The sequence below is a fragment of the Pongo pygmaeus genome, chromosome 3 (assembly GCF_028885625.2).
Source record: "Pongo pygmaeus isolate AG05252 chromosome 3, NHGRI_mPonPyg2-v2.0_pri, whole genome shotgun sequence".
Classification (NCBI taxonomy): domain Eukaryota; kingdom Metazoa; phylum Chordata; class Mammalia; order Primates; family Hominidae; genus Pongo; species Pongo pygmaeus.
In genome coordinates, this window is record NC_072376.2 from 96,985,530 (window position 1) to 97,009,647 (window position 24,118).

Consider the following 24,118-nt stretch of genomic DNA (forward strand, 5'->3'; position numbering starts at 1 on the left):
TATGCTCTTATTACTTCCAGCAAAAGAGAAGGTAAACAGTAATCTAAAATAAAAACCATATAAGCAATAATGTTAGCACTCTCTCTCTTATCTCTCTAGCAAATTCCTCATTAGGAGTTAGAAGGTGACCATTTTTTATTTTTTTAATTTAATTTTTTTTTTTTTTTTTGAGATAGGGTCTCACTCTGTCACCCAGGCTAGAGTGCAGTAGAGTGAACAGGGGTCACAGCAGCCTCGAACTCCCAGGCCCGAGCAATCCACCCACCTCAGCTTCCCAAGTCGCTGGGACTACAGGCACACGCCACCATGCCCAGCTAATTTTTAAATTTTTGTGTAGAGATGGGGTCTCCATATGTTTCCCAGGCTGGTCTTGAACTTCTGGGCCCAAGAGATAGTCATGCATCAGCCTCCCAAAGTGCTGGGATTACAGATGTGAGCCACCATGCCCAGCTGGAAAATCTTAAAATCAATCCAAGAAGTGCTGGCTGGGTTGCACTACGTGATTAGGCCCATGCATATGCTTAGGGTTTCCATGAAGCCCTTCAGCAGGATAAATACAAGAAAAATTAACAGGTAAAGCCTTAGAAACCATTACATGCCAGATTTTGTGTCACCAAACACAAATACAATAAATTTAGAGAACATAAGTTCCCTGAATGAAAATGAAAGATAAAAATAAAAAAGAAAGAAAAAGGAAAAATAAGAAAAAAGACATTGAAAAAGTCTGAGAACAGAGTTCCGTAAGCCAGTTGTGGTTGAGTATATTGTACTGTATCTTAAATAAAATAAAGTCATTACTACAACCCCTTTTAATAAGTATTAAAATCAACTTCTCTCTGATATAAAGTGAAAATGAAGAAAAGTGAGTGTCTATGTAAGTCTAAAATAGACTTTAAATGAAGAAACCATAAATACTGTACATTCTTGGGTTGCATAACAATGTTTCGGTCAACAATGGACCACATATACCACTGTAGCCTATAAGATTATAATACCATATTTTTATAGTACCTTTTCTATGTTTAGATACACAAATACTTACCGTTGTGTTACAGTTGTCTAAGTAATAGGCTATACCATGTAGCCTGGGTGTGCAGTAGGCTATGCCATCCAGGTTTAGTATACCCTGTGATGTTGCACAATGATGCATTTCTAAGAATGTATCCCCACTGTTAAACAACATATGACTGTATAAATTTCCCTTGTTGTTCTGTACCTTTGCCATCCCATCATTTCTTCATTCACTTCTTCAGCAAACATTGTTACCTATAGAAGGGTGGTTTTTGGCACTGTGGAAAGAGCTAGACCTGTAAAGATGAATAAGCCGGTTTCTGCTGTCTGGGCTCAGTCTATTCACTCAACTAGTGGTAATAACTATAATGAAAAAGACTGAAAGAAATTGCTCTCTTAGCTAAAACACAAGAAGGAGCAGAGCTTAAGGAAAGTGAGGTAAGTAGAACCTCACATTCTATTTTGGCAGTCTTTGCATTGGTCCCACTTTTCCTGGGTTGGGGAATACTGTTTGTTCTGTCACGCACTACTGTCCTCTGTTGCTCCCCTCTGTCACTCCTTTCACTCTCTTTTTTCCTCCTGCAGCAAAGGGAAAAAGTCAAAGAGGCCATGAGTGGACTAGGGAAAGGGGAAACAGGAAATTGTTCAGGTACCTTGAGTAGTGTAGGTCTCCTTTTCTTGGACCGTGGGGGAAAGCAAAGGCTGGATTCTGATCGTCTAAGAGCTAAAAGGGACCACGGAGGCCATCCTTACTGTCCGTTTATAGCTGAGGACACTGAGGCTTTATAACTTACCAAGGCCATGCAATTAGTGGCATTGGCAGCACTAGAACTCAGGCTTCTTGATTTCCAGAGACTTAGAATAGAGCACTTCTAATCCTTTATGGAGGGTAGGGTGGTAGCCAGAGATGGAAACCCTACTACTGCCTTCACTAGCTTCTTCAGCCATTATTCTGATTATCTTCTTCACTATCAAGCAGTCCTTCATTTCCAATCTTCCAAATAATTGGACAATTTATTAATGTAGTCACCCCATAGTTCTCTGGTCAGTAGAGACTTATTTTCAAATCTTCTCTGTCATTTCCGTTATCCTCCCCATAAGGAACAAATTATGGTTTCTCGACATCCTTTTGAAAACGTGCAACCCAAACTAACCGCACAGCTTCAAAGATCTGTTTGGTGAGGTAAAATGATGTCTTTGTGTTCGGCTTTTCAATGCATCCTACTTCGACTTTTGGTTTTGCTCATTTGTTAGTAAATTTTCAACACTTTACTTACTTTTACCGTGTCAATAAAGACTTTGAGGAATTTATATAGTTGATCTATTTCTATAAGGGTGCTCTCCTGAACCTTGTCCTGTGTGAAGACCCACTTTTTTTCTTTTTTCTCTTTGTTTCTTTCTTTTTTTTTTTTTTTCATTTGTTAGCTTGTCAGCAATGACCGGGTGGCGGATACATGTCAAGAAAACTAATCACCTTCTAACAGGATTAGGACTAGAATTAATGCAGATCTTGTGCCCTTCCTGTTCCCGCTTTGGTAGCCCAAGGTCCACCACTGCTCAGAGACTAGCTGGCGGGCAATGGCGCCCCACAGCATCTCACACTGTGTTGGGATCCTAGGTGGTGACCTTTGTGAGATTCAGTACCGAGTTTCTGGGAGACGGCGCTGCGGTTGTGATTGGAACTGTTGGCCGACGCACCTCTGGACGCCCAGTGAGGCAAAAGCATCTCCTGTTTTCAAGGTGATGACACTGGGCTGGAATGCCGCGGGGCCAACCTGTCCGTCCTGCCAGACAAGTTTCTGGTCCAGTGAGCCTCCGACTCGCCGCGCGTGTCAAGCTGACAAGGCCGGGGAGGCGTTTGAAGGAGCAGTGTTGAGCGCTGCCAACATTTAGCGGGCGTCTTTGAGTAGCTCCTCCAGCCCTCGCAGCGGCCCAGGGACTAGCCTGCAAGTTCTCAACGCTCACTTCCAGCCCGCGCTAGCCCCGCCTCCGCCTTCCAGCTCCTCAGCCTCCTTCCGCCCCGCCGCTCCCACCTTTTCTCAGGCCCCCCCACCTGCCAGCACGCAGAGGCGGGGGCGGGGTCGCGGGCCGGGCTCCTGACGTCACCTCGCGGGGAGGCGGGGCTGTGGGAACCGCAGTGCAGCGCAGAGGGGCGGGGCCTGCGGCGCGAGACCCGGTGCCGGAGGCCCGGGCAGGGAGAAGTGTGCAGGGCCGGGATCAGCCAGCTCCGAGTCCGGCTCCGGGGGGCGGGGCGGGAGGGGCCGGCGCGGCGGCGGGAGCCCAGCGCCGCGCTAAAGCGGGTCAAGCGTCCTCCTTTTCTCCCCGCCCCTTCTCCTCCTCCCACCTGGGCCTCTGCGTGGAGACGCGCACCTGGCAACCGGAGGCCGCGTCTCCGCCTTCTCCGCTCGCGCCTGGCGCCCCGAGCCTGCCCGGGACCTCCGCCAGAGCGGCGCTCGCTACAGGCGGCCTCGAGCGCTCTCTCGTTGATGCCGTTTTGGAGGTGACCGGCGCGGCGGCCGCTCTATGGTGGGGCCGCGTTAGTGGCTGCGGCTCCGCGGGACTCCAGGGCGCGGCTGCGAGGTGGCGGGGCGCCCTGCCTGCAGAACCCCGCTTGCAGCTCAGGTTTCGGGGTGCTTGAGGAGGCCGCCACGGCAGCGCGGGAGCGGAAGATGTTGGAGCTGAGGCACCGGGGAAGCTGCCCCGGCCCTGGGGAAGCGGTGTCGCCGCCACCCCGCGAGGGAGAGGCGGCCGGCGGCGACCACGAAACCGAGAGCACCAGCGACAAAGTAAGTGGAGCCGAGAGAGGCGGACGCCGCGCCCTAGCTGGGTCCTGGTTGGAAGCGAGACACCTGAGAGCAAGGGTGGGGCCCGTCGAGCGTCAGGTGAGGCTGCAGGCTGCCGGTGCACCTTCCTCCCTGCCTGGCATTGCTTCCTCCTTCCCCAGAGGGGGTCGGGACCCGGGATGCTGGTGGCGGTGCGGTTCCCAGGATGACCGCGGCCGCTGCCCGGGAGAAATGGGCAACTCAACCCGGCTTACAGTTTAGCTTCATCCTCTTCCGGTCCCTTCTTCAGGATCTGGGGCCGACGCTGGAATCTGGAGGGAACCTGCCCTCCTAGGGGCTGCAGTGCAGTTAGTAGCTGCCACCTCACCTCTCTTCTCAGTAGAGGGAACAAAGTTAGTAAGGACTAGAGACGTGCCACGGTCGGCTCTATCATTTCATTGGATCCTGACGCGGGAGGCTTGGCTTCTCGCGCTGCCCCATCTGCACTTTTATTTTATCCATCCTTTTTCAGTATGATAGATTTTGGAGGTTTGAGAGTATCATGCACGTGACATAATAGTAATCTTCCAGCTTCTTTTGAGTACACGGCAGACAGTGCAATTCTTCTGTCTACCAGTAGATTTCATATAACCCGATGTTAATTCATGAAGACTTTTCACTTCCTTTTCTATAGATTACTCTTCTTTCACATTTAAGAATAAGTAGGTGTGATATTACTGTTTAAAGCTAGAAAAGGAATTCGGACGTGTTTGGTAATACAGTGGTGCAAGTAAGAACTTGTGAAGAAATGCAGTTTTATGACCTTATGGACTGGATGGTTTGGGAAATTGGGCCAGAGAATAGATTGTTGTATCAAACCGTCAGTTTAGAAAATTCCATTTTATTTGAGAAACCCAAAACACGTAAACTGTTTCTAGAAGCATACTTTGGAAGCAGGCATTGCAGTTTGAATTACAGAAGTGAGGTGGATTGCCCAAGGTCAAGTTCGTGGCTCTTGAAACTGGAATCTAAGTTTCCTGATTCCTTTTCTTCTGATTTATGTGGTTGCTGAGACTGGCTGGCAGTTCTGATTTGGGGAGGATTCCACCTGAAAGTTGATGTTGATGAATTTGATGTAACCTAAATTACAAAGCCCTAATAGGAACATATCACATGATATCACGAAATAAACATAAACGTGGTTCTTAGTACTAAAACTTTAGAATCAATGCAGACACTTTTTCCCCCTTACCCTTGATAGTAAGTAGAATAAAATGAGTCTGTAATAGAACATATGTGTCAAGGAATTACCCAAAATATAACAATTTCCAGCTACTGATGGTTGAAGTTACAAAACTAGAAACAGTGGGCTGAGAATAGTCTTTGTGAAAACTGCCTTGGAAACTAGATCCAAAATAGAATTAATTAGGTTGGGATTTGTTTTGTTTTGTTTTTAGCACTGGTATAGTTTAGCATCAAGGAAATACCAGCTTCTCTATGTTGACTTCCTTAACTCGACAAAGCTAACAAGCTTTTGTTAAGAGAAAAGATGTTCAGGAAGCCATGCATAAAATATCTTTGGAATTAAGTTTTTTCTTTTTTTAACACCATAATGTATTTAAAATGGAAACTACTTCTGTAGTGTGATTTGACTCATTAGAACTGTTGTCTCTAGCTATCTGTGACTGGGTTACCTCGCTGCGTATTTATTTATTTATCAATGCAGTACTGTTGGTTTTTATTGACACATGTCCAGCTGGATTTTGTTTTCTGAAAGTAGACTTTGCTATATGTAACCTGTTTTGTCAAGATTTCTTAGACAAGAATGAACATATTCAAACCATATCTAAAATACTGCTCTACTTTTAGAGTTTATCGTGAGGAACTTTTGACTTGGCAAGCTTATAGATGTTGAACTCTATCCCTGTCTGTCCTTTCTTATCAGGGTGTGTATTTGAATACACCTGTATTTCCAGGTCAAGGGCTATTTTAAAATCGGTTTGCACACTGGAGGCTGGTTAATATTTGGTCAATTCAAACTCATTAAGGGCCTTCTCTGTTCAGTTGCAGTAAAGGCAGAACTCTTGGGGAATTAGTGAAAGAAGTGAAGGAGGTACATTATATTCTGCTATTATAATACACTCCCATGCATTGCCATTTTGTAGTCTTTTAATAATGGTGTTATTAACATGACACTCCCTTTGTTCCGGACTGGTGACTTATGCTGAGAGAAGGCTCTGTACTCCAGATAATTAGCAAGTGAAAAAAAAACTTCTTACCTGCAGGGGAATGTTCCCAAGTGTTAAATGTTGGAGTGGTACTTGAAAAACGACAAGGGACCTCTTCAAGGAACCCTGCAGGAGACATATATGAATTAGATTTATTAGAAGTCTATACAAGGCTCATTGTTAGCATAGAGGGCATGCTTGACCTCTACCTGGAGACTGTAGGAAAGGCTCTAAACAGTGGATGAGGATTGAGCTGGGAATGAAAAGATTCCTGGGACTCACCAGGTTTACAAGGGTTTGAGTAGGGTGTTCTAGGCAAAGGACGTGTTGGGTTTTTTCTTGAATCAGCATTCTAGGCACAGGGTTGGAGATACAGAGGAAGAGATAATGAAGGTCTTGAGAGCAAAAGGAGGAGGCGTTGCTTAGAGCAGTGTCCCCAAACTTTTTGGCACCAGGGATCAGTTTTGTGGAAGACACGTTTTTCCACAGATGGGTTGGGGGGATGGTTCCAGGATGATTCAGGTACATTACATTTATTGTGCACTTTATTTCTATTATTATTACATTGTAATATATAATGAAATAATGAAATATATATACACATATATATAATGAAATATATAATATATTGTATAATTATTAATTATACCATAATATAAAATCCATGGGAGCCCTGAGCTTGTTATCCTGCAACTATACAGTCCCACCTGGGGGTGATGGGAGACAGTGACAGATCATCAGGCATTAGATTCTCATAAGGAGCATGCAGCCTAGATCCCTCGCATGTGCAGTTCACAATAGGGTTCAAGCTCCTGTGAGGATCTAATGCTGCTGTTGATCTGACAGGAGGCAGCACTCGGCAGTAATGCGAGTGATGGGGTGTGGCTGTAAATACAGAGGAAGCTTCGCTCGCAGGCCACTCACCTCCTGCTCTGCAGCCGGGTGCCCAACAGGCCCAGTTCCTAACAGGCCGGTCCTGGTCTGTGGCCTGGGGGTTGGGGACCCCTGGCTTAGAGGACATCATCAGTAGTACTTAGGAATAAGGGCTGAGACAGAACATGGAGTTTAGCAAAAGATCTAAGTAGAAGCAGGTTTAGGTTGAGGAAATTGAGAGGTGAAATGTTGGTAGTTATTGTTATAAAGTGGCAGTGAAAGGAATACAGGATGGCAACTAGAGAGACAGGAGGATTAATGAAGTTTTTTCTTTTCAGAGGAGGGGAGATATATATTTGTATGAAAGTCAAATGAGTAAAGATGTTGAAGACAATGGGTAGGCCCTAGGAAAAAGAAAGCAAACATGGGGTAGAGACTATGGATTATTGAGATATCCAAGGAAAGAAAAGAGGGATGCATGTCCCTTCCTTAAGAAAAGAAAGACGGAATGAAGGGTGGATACAGGAACATTTTGAAAAGCAGAAAGGAGAAGATCAAGTGTTGGATGCCTTCAGTTAGTAAAGTAGGAACTCAGAACCAATGAGCTTCAAGGGATCTTAGAAACAACTTGGTTTAACTCAATTCATATATATTTATATTTGTATATATTTATATATAATTTGGTATATATACAATTAAATTACAAACAATAAATTTGTGTTCAGTTGAATCTTCACTGAGTTTGATAATTCTGTATAGTTTTATAATAGTTACCTTTTGGTCATTTCCTATCACACTTCCCAAAAATGACAGTTCAAATGTGTTCCAGTCACAGTCAGTGTTGTGTGACTGTGTGTTAGGAATATCCCCATTTAATAGCTGAGAAGAAAAAAAGCAATGGGAGTGATTTAGGCTTGGGGAGTGCCAGAGGTCCAGGATGTAGGGAATTAGAGAGTCAGCGAAGCCAAGATTGAAGTGGATGACCACAGATTCGAGTCAGCAGGGAAGTGGGCTGGTGAAGATCTAATGGATTAAGTGGGAATGAGCATTGAAACAGAAAGAGCTAAGACATGACTTATGTCGAGACCAAGGGAGAACTTCCTCTCTGCCCTCTGAAGACTTGCCAGAAAAAACTGACAACAGGTAGATTAATCGGAGAAATGGCATACAAATTTATTAACATGTGGGATGGGAGGAGGGAGACAGAGTGATTACCTGAACCCCAAGAGGCACAGAAGCTTATATACCGTCTTGAGGCAAAGGTGGTCCTGTCATGTAGATGAAACCTCATAGGGAGTAGCCCTCAGAGAGAATAGATGGTGAATATTTCTTTCAGACCTTTAAAAGTGTCAGACTCTCAGTTAATCTTTCCTAGATCCAGGCAAGAGAAAACCTTCAGAGAAGGCCAGGTTGCATAAATGCAGATTTTCTCTACAGATGCAAATCTCCCTCACAAAAGACAGCTTTGCAGGGCTGTTTGTTTGCAGGCCCTCTGAACAGCCATCTCAAAATATGTCAAAGAAGTATAATTTGGGGTGAAATATTCTGATTTCCTTCACTTGCTAGACCCTGAAGTGGGAGAAAAGAGGGTGCACATTGAGGATGTGGCCAATCAAGGGGAGCACACGTGGAATAGTGTGCTTTCAGGTAAAGTCTCTGTGTGTTTGTGCTTGGGGCTGCTACTTAGAGATTTTGGTTTGTGAAGTTGAGGGGAAAACAATCCAGAAATCAGTTAACATCTCTCCTCCATTTGAGATGTGTGCAGCTTCTTTCATAAATACATTATTATTTTCAAATAAACTTTTAATTTTGGAACAACTTTGATTTAGTAACCACCCCACAGTTTCTTCTTGTTTGCTGCCCAGATAGAACTGGTTTATCAGAATTGCAATAGAGAAAAAGAGTTTAATGCACACAGAGCCGGCTAAACAGGAGGCCATGGTTTTATTATTACTCAAATTAACCTTCCTAAAAATTTGGAGGCTAGACTTTTTAAAAGATAGTTTGGTGTGCAGGGGGTTAGAGAATGGGTGCTGCTGATTGGTTGGGGAGGCGATTACAGGGGTATGGAAAATGGTCCTTGTATGCTGAGTCCACTTCTGGATGGGGGGGCCACAAGAGTTGCTGGTTTGGGAGGAGTTATCCAGTCATCAGAAATAGAAAAATCTGAAAGTGGTCTATCTTTTAAAAGGCCAATCTTAGCTTCTTTAATAGTGATATTATGTATAGAAGTAATTGGAGAAGTTACAAATCTTGTAATCTCCAGAGCAGTGGCTGGTAATTGTTTACATGTAATCACAGCAAAATTCAGTCCTCTCTCATAATCCTAAACTTGTGACCTTTTATTAGTTTTATAAAGGCAGTTTAGTTTAGGGAAGAGCTATTATCATTTAACCTATAAACTAAATTTCTTCCAAAGTTAGCTTGGTCCTCACTTGGGAATGACCATGGGCAGCTTAAAGGTTAAAGGCAAGATAGAGTTGGTTAGGTCAGATCTTTTTTCACTGTTATGATTTTCTCACTGTTACAGTTTTTGTAAAGGTGGTTGGTTTTATTTACAGAAGCATTACAAAGATTTCTGTGTACTTTTCACTAACTTTGCCGTAAGGTTTGTATCTTGCATAACCGTGGTACATCAGTCAAAACTTAAGAAATTAACATAGCTATAATATCATCTTAGACTGCAGATACTATTTAGAAATTCACTGCTTGTTCCACTGTCCATTTACTGCCCTGGGATACAATCCGGGATTCAACACTGCATTTTGTCTACTTTATTTTGTTATTGTAAAAGCCTTATTGTGTTTTTGTAAATTATTTCTTCATTTTGGTACACCTCACTACAGGTTGTGCTGACGTCACCTATAAGTGTAATGAACATTTTCTATAGTTTTTCATCTAGATCTAGGCCATTAATAAAATATTAATGTTTAGATCTAGAGTTCTGGACTACCATTTGGGCTGATACTCCCTAATTGTTGATAAATTATCAGTCAGTATTACCACCTAAATAATTTTCCATGATTCAGCTTTTATCATGCGCAGCATATTCATTTCATTTAATAACATTTTTTAAAAATGCTGGCTTCTAAAATATCAGCAACCCAGCCAAGTGGTAAGACAGAACTGGGTTTTTAGCTTACTGCAGTGAGGAACACTTCCACAGAGCCTTGGTAGTATTTCAGAGGGGGAGAGGCAAGGTGTAACTTATTTGAGAATTGGAAGTTTGGTTTAAGGCAGGTCTTTTTTTTTTTTTTTTGAGACGGAGTCTTGCTCTGTTGCCCAGGCTGGAGTGCAGTGGCGTGATCTCGGCTCACTGCAAGCTCTGCCTCCCGGGTTCACGCCATTCTTCTGCCTCAGCCTCCCAAGTAGCTGGGACTGCAGGCGTCCGCCACCACGCCTGGCTAATTTTTTTGTATTTTCAGTAGAGACAGGGTTTCACCGTGTTAGCCAGGATGATCTCAATCTCCTGACCTTGTGATCTGCCCGCCTTGGCCTCCCAAAGTGCTGGGATTACAGGCATGAGCCACCGCACCCGGCCTAAGGCAGGTCTTTCAATGTAGGGAATTGATTAGGATTGGGTAAGGGTCACAATATAACAATTTGGGGTTAGTGGATAAGCCAGATAAGGATTTTGAGGCAAACGTTTTCAAAGAGTCTTAGGACTAAACTGTTCGTTGATGCTTCCTTTCAAAGAGTTGATGTGTCTTTTAGAAATTCTTGTAAATAACATGAACTCCTAGCAAGAGTTTCCAGAATACTCAAGTTATACTAATGAAAGAGTGAATCTAAAGGCATGGTAATGTAATAGTAAGCTATGTGCGGTTAGAAGTGGTAGTTAAAACTTGAGATTTCTAAAGAATAGCTGAGGGTTACCGTATGAATTTTCACTTACTGTTTATGATCTTTAAACAATTCATTTTTCTTATTATTGTGAGAGATACTGCCATAGAATGTCATCAACTACATCAAGCTTTGGATGTATACCACAGTGGGTTTTTTTGATGCTGTCATCCTAAGAAGAAGCTGAGGCATAACATAAAATTTAAAGACAGTACTTGAGCCAAATTTAAAGACTTTACTTGAGCCAAAGTGAGTACACTGCCTGGGTCATACCTCCAAGTTGCCTGGGGGAGTACTTTGTTTGGCCTTTGTTATAAGCAAGTTTTTAAAGGCAAAAAGGAACAAGGAATGGGCTGGTACAAAGTTGTTTGACAGGAATTCTCATTGCCTTACAGAGACTATTGATGAATGATTGGCTATTCAGTTTTAAAATGTAAGGTATGAGTTACAGTGTCTAGTATATGGTATTTTATGGCTACCTGGTATCAGTCCAGAGTCAACATAGCAAGTGGCTCGAAGAGGTAATTGTTTAGCTCAAACGGTGAAAGACGTGACTGCTGACACATTTTAAATGCCTCTCGGGGCCTGATAATTTAATGAGACTCATATTCTTCAAAATAAAAGTTTCTTTTCCTTTTTAACACAAACAATGTTTTGTTTGTCAAAATATACTGGGGAAAAGTGGGACAATTTAATGTCCTCTGGAAAATTTTGAAGAAAAATTAAGATATATACACATGTAGTATGAGTATTCTTTATGTGTTTATGAATTTCATTTTTGTAAAATAGACTCTCACATTTCTTCCCAGATAACACAGATAACTACAGGGGTTTGGCGTATTTGTTTTCCTTTAACCATTCTATATTTGGGGATGTCTTTTCCAAAAATACAGATTTTAGTTCAGTGTAAAGAACATAGGTCATTTAGGAAATTATAAACATATTTCTTGAGGCTTGGTTTGGTTCTGTGCATTCAGTAAATGCTTGTTGAGTGCCTATTATAAGCAAGACACTGCTTGAATGTTACTTTTTTGTGGCTTTTTTATACTCTTTGAGAAAAGAGGTGGTGTCAGGATTTGTTTGTTGCTCGACAACTGATTGTAGAGTATATTAATCTCTTGAATTATGGACTTTCACTGCATGGAATAATGATGTAAACTAATTTTTTAGTGCAAAATAATTTATAATTTGCAAAATGCTTGCTTATACTTAATATTAATTTTAGTCTTTTAACAATTATATAGGCAAGGGAGATAGGTTTAGTTTACATATGAGAAAATTGGAATTTGACAGCCTAAATACCCTGCTCAGAATCATGGTATTTAGAGCCAGGATTTACCTTAAATTTTCTAATTAAAAAATGTAAAGGAGAAATCAGATGTGTGGTACTAAATGTATAAAATCAATTTAAAACATTAAGAAAATTTTTACTTTGTTACTACCTTGTGTGATTTTGGACTAATTTGGTCTTTTTGAATCTATGAAATGTTGGCATTGGATTAGAAATTTTTAGCTGAAAGCCTGTCATTGGGTGATTTCAGGTGCCTAGATTTAAAACAGCACTTCAAGTATTTCATTGCTTACTTATGATCAATTACAAGAAATCATTAGCTTTTATTTCATTTTATAGCTGTTTATACTTTATTTGGTTGAGAAATGTTTCAGAACTTATTTAATGAGAATGACATCACATTTTGAAACAACTCTAGAAATGGAGAGGAAGTAATTTCATTAATGACCAATTTTTTTTTTTTTTTTTTTTTTTTTTTTTTTTGAGGCAGAGTCTCACTCTGTCACCCAGGCTGGAGTGCAGTGGCACGATCTTGGGTCACTACAAACTTTGCCCCCGCCCCCCGCCCCCCCATTTCAAGCAATTCTCCCACCTCAGCCTCCCAAGTAGCTGGGATTACAGGCACACAGCACAAAAGCCCAGCTAATTTTTGTATTTTTAGTAGAGATGGGGTTTCACCATGTTGGCCAGGCTAGTCTTGAACTCCTGACCTCAAGTAATCCACCTGTCTCGGCCTCCCAAAGTTCTGGGATTACAGGCGTGAGCCACTGTGCCCAGCCAACCAATTGGGTTTTGATCATCCCTGAGATACACCAAGTTTATTATCTAAGTATTTACTTATTTTCTTGTCCTCAAAATGAGGTGAAAGATATTTTTCAGGTCATGTCATTGAATGTTTGTTTGCTTAAGACTTTCTCAGAACTGTCAAGATTTTAAACTTTTAAAATATGAAATTGAAAGGCATAGGATGGGAGAAAAAAGAGTCCAGTCCAGAGTGGACTCTTATCTATGGAAATTTATAGCTGCTTTTTGCGAACATCGCAGCTAAGAAAGCAGTGTTGCTTTTCTGCTTCCTGGCTATGGTTGCAGTTCCCTTTATTTGCCGGAACCCATGGCCAGCTATTTAAGAGCTTTCTGCAAGGCTGATGTAGCCAATCTGACTTCATCACCTGGGTGACCCAGGTGGGATCAGACACCTTGACAGTTGTTTTGGCTCACTGCTACCTTCCAGTCCCAAGCAGGTCATTTCACAAACAATATGGGGCTGTCTGTGGGTCAATGAATATTTATTAAGCCCATCTGGAAGTTCACATTTTATCTCAATATATAAAAATCCAGATTTGAGAAACCAAATTAGACTCGTCTTTCAAGGTTGTGCTTTTTATTTTTTCATCTACTTACTATGCTTGTACTTGAACCGTCTCAGGGTTGAGGCTTCGAACAATTCTGTGGGACACTATTCATGTACAGTTCAATGTAGATAGTGCCCCCTGGAATTCTGCTTGTAGTAGTCCCATTTATAATAATGTATACTGCTTTTAATAAATATGAGGTTGATACAAAAAGGTGTACAAAGTATACAAGAAGATAAGGATACTAGCTAGTGATATGGGTGACTTATCCTCTCAGAGGTATTCCTTCTTTGTCTTAATAGGTTTACAACATATGTTTGCATCCCCTGTCACCTTAAATAATGAATTTCAAATGTATGATTATTTGAGCTCAAAGCTTGAGGATGGCCACTCTGGAGCTTAGACTCAAGTTGCCCTGAGTATACACTCTGATTAGCAGCAGTTACAAGAGTTTTTTTTTTTTTTTTTTTTCTTTCTTTAGATAGAGTCTTGCTCTGTCACCCAAGCTGGAGTGCAGTGGCGCAATCTTGGCTCACTGCAACTTCTGTCTCCCAGATTCAAGCGATTCTCCTGCCTCAGCCTCCTGAGTAGCTGGTATTACAGGTGCACTCCACTATGCCTGATTAATTTTTGTATTTTCGTAGAGATGGGGTTTCACCATGTTGGCGAGGCTGGTCTTGAACTCCTGACCTCAAGGGATCCACCTGCCTCGGCCTCCCAAAGTGCTGGGATTACAGGCATGAGCCACCATGCTGGCCTACAAGTGGGTTTTTAAGGAGAAAAGAAAAGGCAGTTTCTAAATTGTTTAACAAGAATTTAGATTAAAGTGAACTATTGATTGGCTACACATTGTTCTTTGCATCATAAATTCCAGGAAGATAAGGGGTGAGGCAGCGAGTCTGAAACAAAATGCCTTTAAGTAATTGCTCCCAGGCACGAGTGTGGGGGTGTGATTGAAGTCCCATACTCTGGGGCCTGATAAATTTTACATACCTCACATAGCTGGGTCAGCTTAGAGCTATTTTTCTTTTTTCACCTCAATCAATATATTATTTAGTATAGGGGAGTGAAAACCCTTCTAGGTTTCTTGGCTGGGCTACAAATTAAATTGACGTAAGACAATTAAGAGGAAAACTATTTTTCTCTTGTTTAATTACATATGTGCAAAACAAAACAGGAAAGAAGGGTCAGGTTTTTGAAGTTTATATAGCACCCTGAGATACTGAAAGGAACCTATTCAGCTTTAAGGGGTACTGGCCACACAAATTCTGGGAGGGTAAGGGGAGGAATTGCATGGTGAATAAAGGCTGTCTTGTTATGCGGATAGTCTTTCAGGTAATAAAAGTTGTCTCAGAGCAGCTGTCTTCCTTATACAAATACTTAACTAATGTAGACTTCCTTTATAGATAATTTTTTTTTACGAAATAACTGCATTTCAGAGCTACTAATGTGTCTGCAGTTTCTCAGAATTATAATCTTGAAATATGCCAAAGAAGTATATTTTGGGGTGGCATATTCTAGTTCTCTATAGTCATATTTTAGGGTAATATGTCCTGAGTCTCAATATTAGTTTTGAAGTTTTCCCTACCTTTTTATTGTAACTTTTTAATAATATCGAAATGTTAAAAGGTTAGTACAATGATCATCAGCATATCTAGGACTTAACAGTTATTAAGAGATTGCTAAATTTGCTTTATCTTGCCATATATACACAGTTGGCTTTCCATATCTATGGATCGTGGCTCACTGCAGGCTCAACTTTCCAAGCTCAAGTGATCCTCCCACCTCAGCCTCCCAAGTACCTGGGACCACAGGCATACACCACCATGCCCAGCTAATTTTTACATATTTTTTAATAGAGATGGGGTCTCCCTGTGTTGTCCAGGCTGGTCTCAAACTCCTTGGCTCAAGCAGTCCTTCTGCCTCGGGCTCCCAAAGTGCTCCCAAAGGTGAAGCACAGGACGTGAAGACCCTCAATGCACATCATCCAAGAGGTGGCCAAAATCGGTCTGGTGATGGTCAGTTTTTAGGAAAGGGATGCACTGTGAAACTGGCAAGCTGTCATATCAAAGCTGCAAAGAGGGAGAGTCCAGTAGCAGCCTCAGATGACTGGCTAAAGGTGGTAAAAGAAAGGGTACTCTGTTTCTTGTTTTCTGGAGCTGGCTTCTGCTTACTCCTTAGGAAAGAATTCTGGCTAAAGGTTAATAAAGAAGGGGCATACTGAGGCATGTCCAACCTCCTGTCCCATCGTGGCTGGAACTCAGTTTCCGAAGTTTCTCTGGTGTCCCTTTGGCCAAGAAGGGGTTTGTTCAGTCAGCTGGGGGGGGCTTGGGCTTTTATTTTTATTTCTCAATTATTTATAATACCTCATACAATGTAAGTTCTACATAAATAGTTGCATACTGTAGTTGTACAATATAGTATGCTGTATTGTTTAGAGAATAATGACAAGAAAAAAGTCTATGTGTTTAGTACAGATGCAACCACCTTTTTTTCCCCTTTGAATATTTTTCATCTGAGGCTGGTTAAATTCACGAATATGGAACCCACAAATGTGAGGGGACCAACCGTACTTGTTTTTCGCTCTAAATGAAGGCAAGGCAGAAAAGCTGGAGGCATTATTTATCTTAGCCCTGAAAAAGTGATGTACCTGTGAGGACCAATCATTCATAAGATCTCAGGTAAAAAACAAGTTTGGGATGGCAGTAATAATTCAGATTTTCAGTGAAACTCCTTAATTTTCTCTGTTCTTTTGTGTAATTCCATGGAGTTTTTTTCTTCTAGTGATCTTTATTCTTAATTTGGAATTTAAGACTTACGTAAATGAAACCATACAAAATAGTATGATCTTAATGTATAATAGAATGAGATATCACTGGAGAAAGATCAGAAGGAGCCAAACATCTAGGAAAGTCTTAAAATGGACCTTAAAATTAAGTAAGATTTGAATATTGTAGATAGCATCTTAGGAATGGCAAAAAAAAAACAGCAGCAATATTGTAGCTTGGAAGACTTGGCCCGATTCCATTTGGGGATAGAGAGATGACAGTCATAATTCCCTCAGCACATACTCACCAAGCTCCTGGTTGCAGGAATGGCCATGGTGGGTGAGATTGCTGGGTGAACAGGCAATCAAAACATGTCATACAAATGTTGGCATCCAAAGAGCTGCACAAAATGGGCTGAGGAGCTCCCCTAGCTTCTGATTGCTGCTAAAACAAATCACTAAAAACTTAGTGTCTTAAAGCAATATAAACTTAACTTACAGTTCCGGAGGTCAGAAGTCCAAAATGGGTCTCCCTAGGCTAAAGTGAAGATGTCCTGGTAGGACCATGTTCCTTCTGCAGGCTGTAGGGGAAAATCTGTTTCCTTGCCTTTTCTAGCTTCTAGAGGCTAACGACATGCCTTGGCTGGTGGCCCCTTACTCCTTGCTCAAAACCAGCATCACTGTACCTCTGCTTCTGTCATGTCTTCTCTGACTCTGATCCTCCAGTCTTCCACTTACAAGGACCTTTGTGATTATATTAGACTCACCTGTATAATCCAGGATAAACTCAGCACGTCAAGATCAGTTGATTAGCAAACTTAATCCTGCCCACTTCCTTAATTCTCGCTTGAATTGTACCAACATCTTCACATGTTCTGGGATTAAGACGTGAATATCTTGGTGGGGGGAGTGGGGAGGGAAGCATTATTTTGCGTTTGACAGGCTCCCTGAAGAAGAGTTTTCTAGAAATTACATCTAGGCTGATACCTTAAAGATAAATAGGCACCAGTCAGGCAAAGCCAGGCTCAAAGAGGAAGAGCGTAAGTTATAAATAGAAGAATACTGTAGCACAATATTGAGAGGCTAAGACTCTTCACACTGTGGGGAGCACAGAAGCTTTAGTTCTGCAGAGCCTGGAGTGGCTGGGTGGGTGTGGCCAAAGCCCTGGCTGGAGAGTAAGAGGAGGCTGGGTTTATACCCTGTGATGAGAAGGTAGGTGGATGAGGTAATCAGATTTGCCTTTTACTCAGGCATTTTATGTTATGTTGAGACACATTTGGTTTTCTCTTATCCAAGCATTGGGATCCACCACAAAGTGTAACTCCTGATTGGATTAGTAAAGTGGTACACTGGGCCAACCAGTCACCTCCTTCCTTCAGTGGGGAATAGAACAGGGCTGCGGAGAAAGATTTGGGGACCAGTCTTTCCCTTTGCAGTTCAAATTAAAAAAAAATAAGGAGGCTTTATCAATTATAATTAATTAGTGTAGGATAGGACCACAGAGCTGATGAATGAGGTAACCAGATTTCTGTCTATAAAATACAGTGTTGTGGGAGCAGTGGCTCACACCTGTAATCCCAGCACTTTGGGAGGCCATGGTGGGAGGATCGCTTTAGTCCAGGAGTTTGAGACCAGCCTGGGCAACATAGGGAGACCCTGTCCCTACAAAAAATAACAAAAAATTAGCCAGGTGTGGTGGCTCCACCTGTAGTCCCAGGTACTTGAGTGGCTGAGGTGGGAGGATCACTTGAGCCTGGGATGGTGAGGCTGTAGTGAGTCATGATAGTGCACTGCACTCCAACCTGGGTGACCCTGCCTCAAAAGAAACAAAACAGTGTTACTAAGTCCCTTGACCATTCTCTATCATTATAGAGGTCTTGAGCTCCCTCACTCTTCGTTCACCAAACTGCTAACTCACTAGGAATTAAATCAGTTTAGTCCTTCTCCCCAGCACAGATAGAAAGCAGTTCCTTCTCTTCACTTCCACTCCTGGGAGAAAGAGAAGGAATCCATGCCTGTATGAAAACCATGAAGAAGGCCAGGCACGGTGGCTCATGCCTGTAAATCCCAGCACTTTGGGAGGCTGAGTGGGCAGATCATGAGGTCAGGAGATCAAGACCATCCTGGCTAACACGGTGAAACCCCGTCTCTACTAAAAATACAAGAACAAAATTGGCCAGGCGTGGTGGCGGGCGCCTGTAGTCCCAGCTACTTGGGAGGCTGAGATTGCAGTGAGCCGAGATCACGCCACTGCACTCCAGCCTGGGTGACAGAGCGAGACTCTTGTCTCCAAAAAAAAAAAAAGAAAAATAAAACCATGAAGAAACAGAAAATGCTGAAATCAGGAACACAGCCTCATGTTCTTTTAAGTAAAACTGTTTAGTTTCAAGATTTTTAAAAGGCTGCCTCCTTTCAGGCGTGGAGCTCTATGTCTCTGTGGGTTTCCTTTGGCTTAATTGCAAATCTTAATGCTGAACTGAGCTACAGGGATCAGTGTCCACATCAAGGGACTCTTGACGGAAGAGCTGACCCTGGTTTTCTAACTCACTTTTTAAGGGGCCAGTTGTAAAAGAGGCGAAAAGTGTGAGTGATTTAATATATTATCCTTTGTTGCATTTTTACCTTCATTTGTTTAGAGACTTCCTTTTGGAGCCATCATCTATTTTTAAAATTTTGATTCTTATTTTAATTATTTTATTTTGAGGTGGGATCTTGCTATGTTGCCCAGGGTGGTTTCTAACTTCTGGGCTCAAGAGGCCCTCCTATCTCAGCTTCCTGAATAGCTGGAAATAGCTGCTTGCCACTGCACCCAGCTATTTTTTACTTCAACTGACATAATAGTTGTATATGTTTATGGAGTACAGTGTCATATTTTGAAACCTGTGTACAGTGTGTAATGATGGAATCATCCTCTTGATGAACTGTATCCTTTGTTCCCTGAGCCCCTTGTCCTTGTTCTTGTCCTTTTTGTCCTCGGTATTGGGAAGCACCTCAGTTCTCTTTCCTGGACTGCTCTTCAAGAGTCCTCATGAACTATAAATGATATTCACTAAATTGAACACACTTAAAGTGCTATCTTAGTTCAAGATGTTATAACGAAAATACTATAGCCTAAACAACAGGAATTGATTTCTTATAAATCTGGAGGCTGGACATTCAAAATCAACATGCTGGCCAATTTGGTTCCTGTTGAGAGCCCTTTGCAGACAGACCCCTTTGCTCTGTCCTCCCATGGTGGAGAGATTATCTCTTGTGCCTCTTTATAAGGGCACCAAACCCATTCGTGAGTCTCCACTCTAATTACCTAATTGACTTCATTATCTTACAAAGGTTACCTCCAGATAACATTACATTGGAAAATGCACTTCATTGTATAATTTGTTTTTTGGTAGGGACAGAAACATTCATTCCATAGCAAATATAATTTGGCAAATTTTGACATATATATATATATATATATATATATGCCTATGAAGCCATCATTATAATCAAGATAATGAGCTAATCTATCACCACTAAAAGTTTGCCCCTTTTTGTAGTTCTTCCCTCATCGCTAGACACCTACTAATCTGCTTTCTGGCACTATAGATGAGTTTGCATTTTCTGGAATTTTATATAAATGGAATAATATAATATGTGTGTATATATATATATACACACGTATATGTATATATATATATACATATACGTGTGTATATATATACATATACGTGTGTATATATATACATATTACATGTACATTTTGTCTGGCTTCTTTTACTCAGCATAATTATTTTGAGATTCATCCATGTATCAATTGTTCACTTATTTTTATCACAAGAGAATATTCCACTGTATGAAAGTAACATAATTTGTCCATTTCCCTGTTGGCTATTTGAATTGTTCCTAGTTTGGAGCTATTGCAAGTAAAGCTACCATGAACATTTGTGCACAAGTCTTTGCTTGTATCTACACTTCAGTTTATCTCGGGTAAATACCTAGGAGTGAAATGGCTGGGTCAGTTGTTGGTTGTATATGTAATTTTTAAAAAAAGCTGTGATAGTGTTTTCCAAAGTGGTTGTACTATTTTACATTCTCACCGGCAGTGTGCAAGCCTTTCAGTTCCTCCAGATTTTCTCCAACGTTTGGTTGTTCAGTTTTAAAATTTTACCCATTCTGATAGATGTATAGTAGAATCACATTGTGATTTTGACTTGCATTCCCTTAATGACTAATAATGTTGAACATATTTTCATATGTTTATTTACCATCTGTGCATTGTCCAAATATTTTGTTCATTTATTGTTTCCTTATCAAATTTTGAGAGTTCTTTATGTATTCCAGATTACAAGTCCTTTATTAGATATGTGATTTGAAAATATGTTTCGTTCTGTGACTTGTCTTCTCATTCTCTTAGTATCTTTTGAAAAAAGAAAATTCTAATTTTGATGAAGTTATATTTATCTTTTTTTGGTGGATAATACTTTGTTATCATACTAAGGAATTTTTGCCTAACCAAGGTCCCAGAGAGTTTACAGAAGATTTATAGCTTTATATAAATGTCTGATCTGTTTTGATTTAATTTTTATCTGTGGTGTGAGGTATGGATCAAGGTTCTTTGTTAAAATTGTGCCAGTACCATGTGTTGAATTACCTTTGCAACTTTGTTGTTAATCTGTTGACCATATGCATGTAGGTTTATTTCTGGGCTATTCTTTTCCATTGATCATTCTGTCTGTTTTGTCAATACCACATTTTCTTGATTACAGTAGCTTTATAAGAACTCTTGAAAACAGGTAATATAAGTCCTTCAACTTTATTCTTTTTCCAAACTTGTTTGGCTCTTCTATGTTCTTTGCATTTTCATAGAAATTTTAGAAAAATTTCTTCAAAAAAGCCTTCTGGGATGTTTACAGAAGAAGGTGATGCTCAGCAAGGCTTGCAGTGGTGAATGAGAATGGAAATGGAGGGAGGCTGGGCACGGTGGCTCACACCTGTAATCCCAGAACTTTGGGAGGCCAAGGCAGGTGGATTGCTTGAGTCCAGGAGTTCAAGACCAGCCTGGGAAACATGGTGATACACCATTTCTATGAAAAATGCCAAAAAAAATTAGCCAGGTGTGGTGGTGCATGCCTGTAGTCCCAGCTACTCAGGAGGCTGAGGTGGGAGGATGGCTTGAGCCCAGGAGTCTGAGGCTGCCATGAGCCAAGATCACGCCACTGCACTGCAGCCTAGGTGACAGAGTAAGACCCTGTCTCAAAAAAAAAAAAAAAAAAAAAAAGCAAAAGAAAAAGACATGGAGGGAAAGACAAATGATAGACTTGGTGCAGACTGAATGTTTTGGTTAAAGGAGGCAGTGTCAAGTGTTAAGGCAATGCCTAAGTTTCTGACCTGAGTACTTGGTTAACTGGATTGGTGGTAGTATCTTCTCCAAAGAAGGAATTACGGAAGGAGGCAGCATTTTGATGTGGAAGAGAGAGAAGTCCATTGCTTCTGTTGAATTTCGAATGATGCCAGTGGAAAACCACCTGGAGATGGCATGTTGGAAGCTGGAGACGTAAGTTTACGGGGAGTCATCAGTGTATGGGGTCCATGAGATCACGTGGTGGTAGGAGAACACAGGCCCAAAATAGAAAGTTGAAGATCATTATCTTTAAATTATGAGCTTGAGAAGAAGCAGCTACGAATTTTTAGGTTCTTGTAAACATTTTAAATGCCTTCATTCAGGTACGGTGGCTCACCCCTGTAATCCCAGCACTTTGGGAGGTCGAGGCGGGCGGATCACCTGAGGTCAGGAGTTCGAGACTAGCCTGGCCAACATGGCGAAACCCCGTCTCTACTAAAAATACAAAAATTAGCCGGGCCTGGTGGGGCATACCTGTAATCCCAGCTACACGGGAGGCTGAGGCAGGAGAATCACTGGAACCTGGGAGGCAGAGGCTGCAGTGAGCTGAGATTATACCACTGCACTCCAGCCTGGGTGGCAGAGTGAGACTCCATCTCAAATAAATAAATAAATACATACATACAGATATACATACATACATACCTTCATTCAACGTGCACAATGCTGCATGGCTCTATTTGATCATTAAAAGTATTATAGTACTGCCTTCTTCTCCCTGATCTCCATTCACACTCTTATCTTCCTTTTCAAGTCTAGCGTCTTTGTAACAGAGTCTATACATTAAATACAGTAAAACAAGGGCCCCTGCTACTCATTCTCATAGTTGAGTAACATTGCTCCAAAATGCCACTATTTAGAAATTATCTTGTATTCTTTAATTACTAGAATGAAATAGATTCCTAGTTCAATTTAAGTTTTTATTTTGTGTTTCTCTAAAGGGTATAAAATAGAAATCAGAAGCTTAAATAATGTAGATAAAAGCAGGACAGCCTTGTTGAGGGTTAGGAGGGGAGGGTTGCAGCACGTCACCATTATTGCAAAGTGGACTTTGAAGTGGCTTGCAGAGAACTTTAATATTTTGAGGAGCACAATTTGAAAGCTAGTCTAATGGTTTTAGTATTTTATAAATAAGGAAACCAAGGCCTGAGTTTCCTTCAGATTAAGTGATTTGCCGTTTGTCTCACTACTAGAGTAGAGTAGAGGTGGAATTAGGGCTGGTAACTCCTGATTCCTAGTCTCATGCTCTTTTTGTAGGATGGTGATACTGCCCTAGAGAACCACTTCCATTAGTCACCAACCCCACTACCCCTCACACCACCCCTGTCAATACTCTGGGTTATTAAAGGTGAAAAGAAAATGGCAGGGAAAAGAAAAAAAAACTGATGTGTTTCCCTTGTTCTAGATGTCCAAGCTCTGCGGCTTATCAGACTGACGGCAGGTGCCCTGCCATTTTCTGAGGGGATGTTCTATCTGGTTGTTTATTAGTTACCATCTCTATTTAAGCAGCTTCAGGGCCGACTGACTCTTGGTGTCACAGTGGGAATTTGACATTTCTATTTCTCATTTGTCATTTAGGGTACATTGACACATTTAATTTCGTAATTGTATACTTAAAAAGTGAGTAAACTAAAGTTTATTAATGCTTTATGAAAACTGAAAATACTCCCGAAGGCTAACATTATATTTGGTGAGCCTCCTAATGAGGAATTAGAAAACTTGATTCAATCATAATATTATCTTACTGCTTATTTGAATTTACTAAGTCCTTGGCATTATACTAAATCCTTCATTTTAGGGGTGAAGAAACAGTTCGAAGGGGTGATGACATTTGCCAGTGTTTTGGAGCTAATAAGGGCTGAGTTTGGATTGAGAATCCTCAACATTCTGAATTGTTGGGTGCTTTTATTCCTAGGATTATTTCAGGCTTGATATCCTGCTCAATGCTCTGTCTATTTGTATTTGCCTCCAGGGAATTCTCTTTCCTCTATCCCAGTTCAACACCCTCACTCCGGTTTCCTCCTCTGTAAGCCATTCTCCCAAGGTTTCTGTGTGTTCACCACTCATAACTGAAGGTTGCCAGGGCAGGATGGAAAGGGTAGGGCCTGAGCCGGGAGAGGTTGTAGAAGAGGAAAGAACATGGCAGTGGAGACTTATGGCAGAATGAACAACTTTAAAACTGAGCATTAGATGACATTTCTGTTTTGAAAATTGCATTGATCACCCTATCCCTGGAAATTCTGCAGTGACCACCTTTGTTTAAAGGCCTAGAGCTCCCTGCCATCTCCAGCACACTCACGCAGCTCCTGTACATGCACTCAGAAGTCAGTTTGTGTTTTAAATAACTTCTTTAAAAATCTCATCACCAAATGCTGTTGATCATAGTTTACCTACCAGTAAAATAGAGATGAGGTCCATTTGACCTGCTTCAATTGGGATTCTCTCTTGAGGATCTAATAAAAATGATGGAAGTTGAAATGTTTACAAATATATGAGAAATGCTATGCTTATGTAAGATATTACTCTTATGGTTGATGCTTTAATTGAAATCAAATTTAAAAAGGGACTCTTAACAGCTAATCAGAATCTACATGGAACTAACACCGTG

At 41.3% G+C, this 24,118-nt stretch overlaps 1 protein-coding gene across 3 annotated transcripts in view; it reads left to right on the forward strand.

The window, feature by feature from the left end:
• Positions 1-3,182: 3,182 nt before the first annotated feature.
• CDS1 (CDP-diacylglycerol synthase 1) overlaps positions 3,183-24,118 on the forward strand; it is a 68,058-nt gene continuing 47,122 nt past the window's right edge. The window contains exon 1 of one of the 3 annotated variants that reach the window (XM_063663836.1): positions 3,183-3,893. In XM_063663836.1, coding sequence (XP_063519906.1) covers positions 3,681-3,893 — 213 coding nt within the window. In that variant the 5' untranslated portion in view covers positions 3,183-3,680. Of the gene's footprint in view, positions 3,894-18,283; positions 21,664-24,118 lie in introns of those variants that run through there. The other 2 variants (XM_054484304.2, XM_063663837.1) reach the window with 2 other exon arrangements.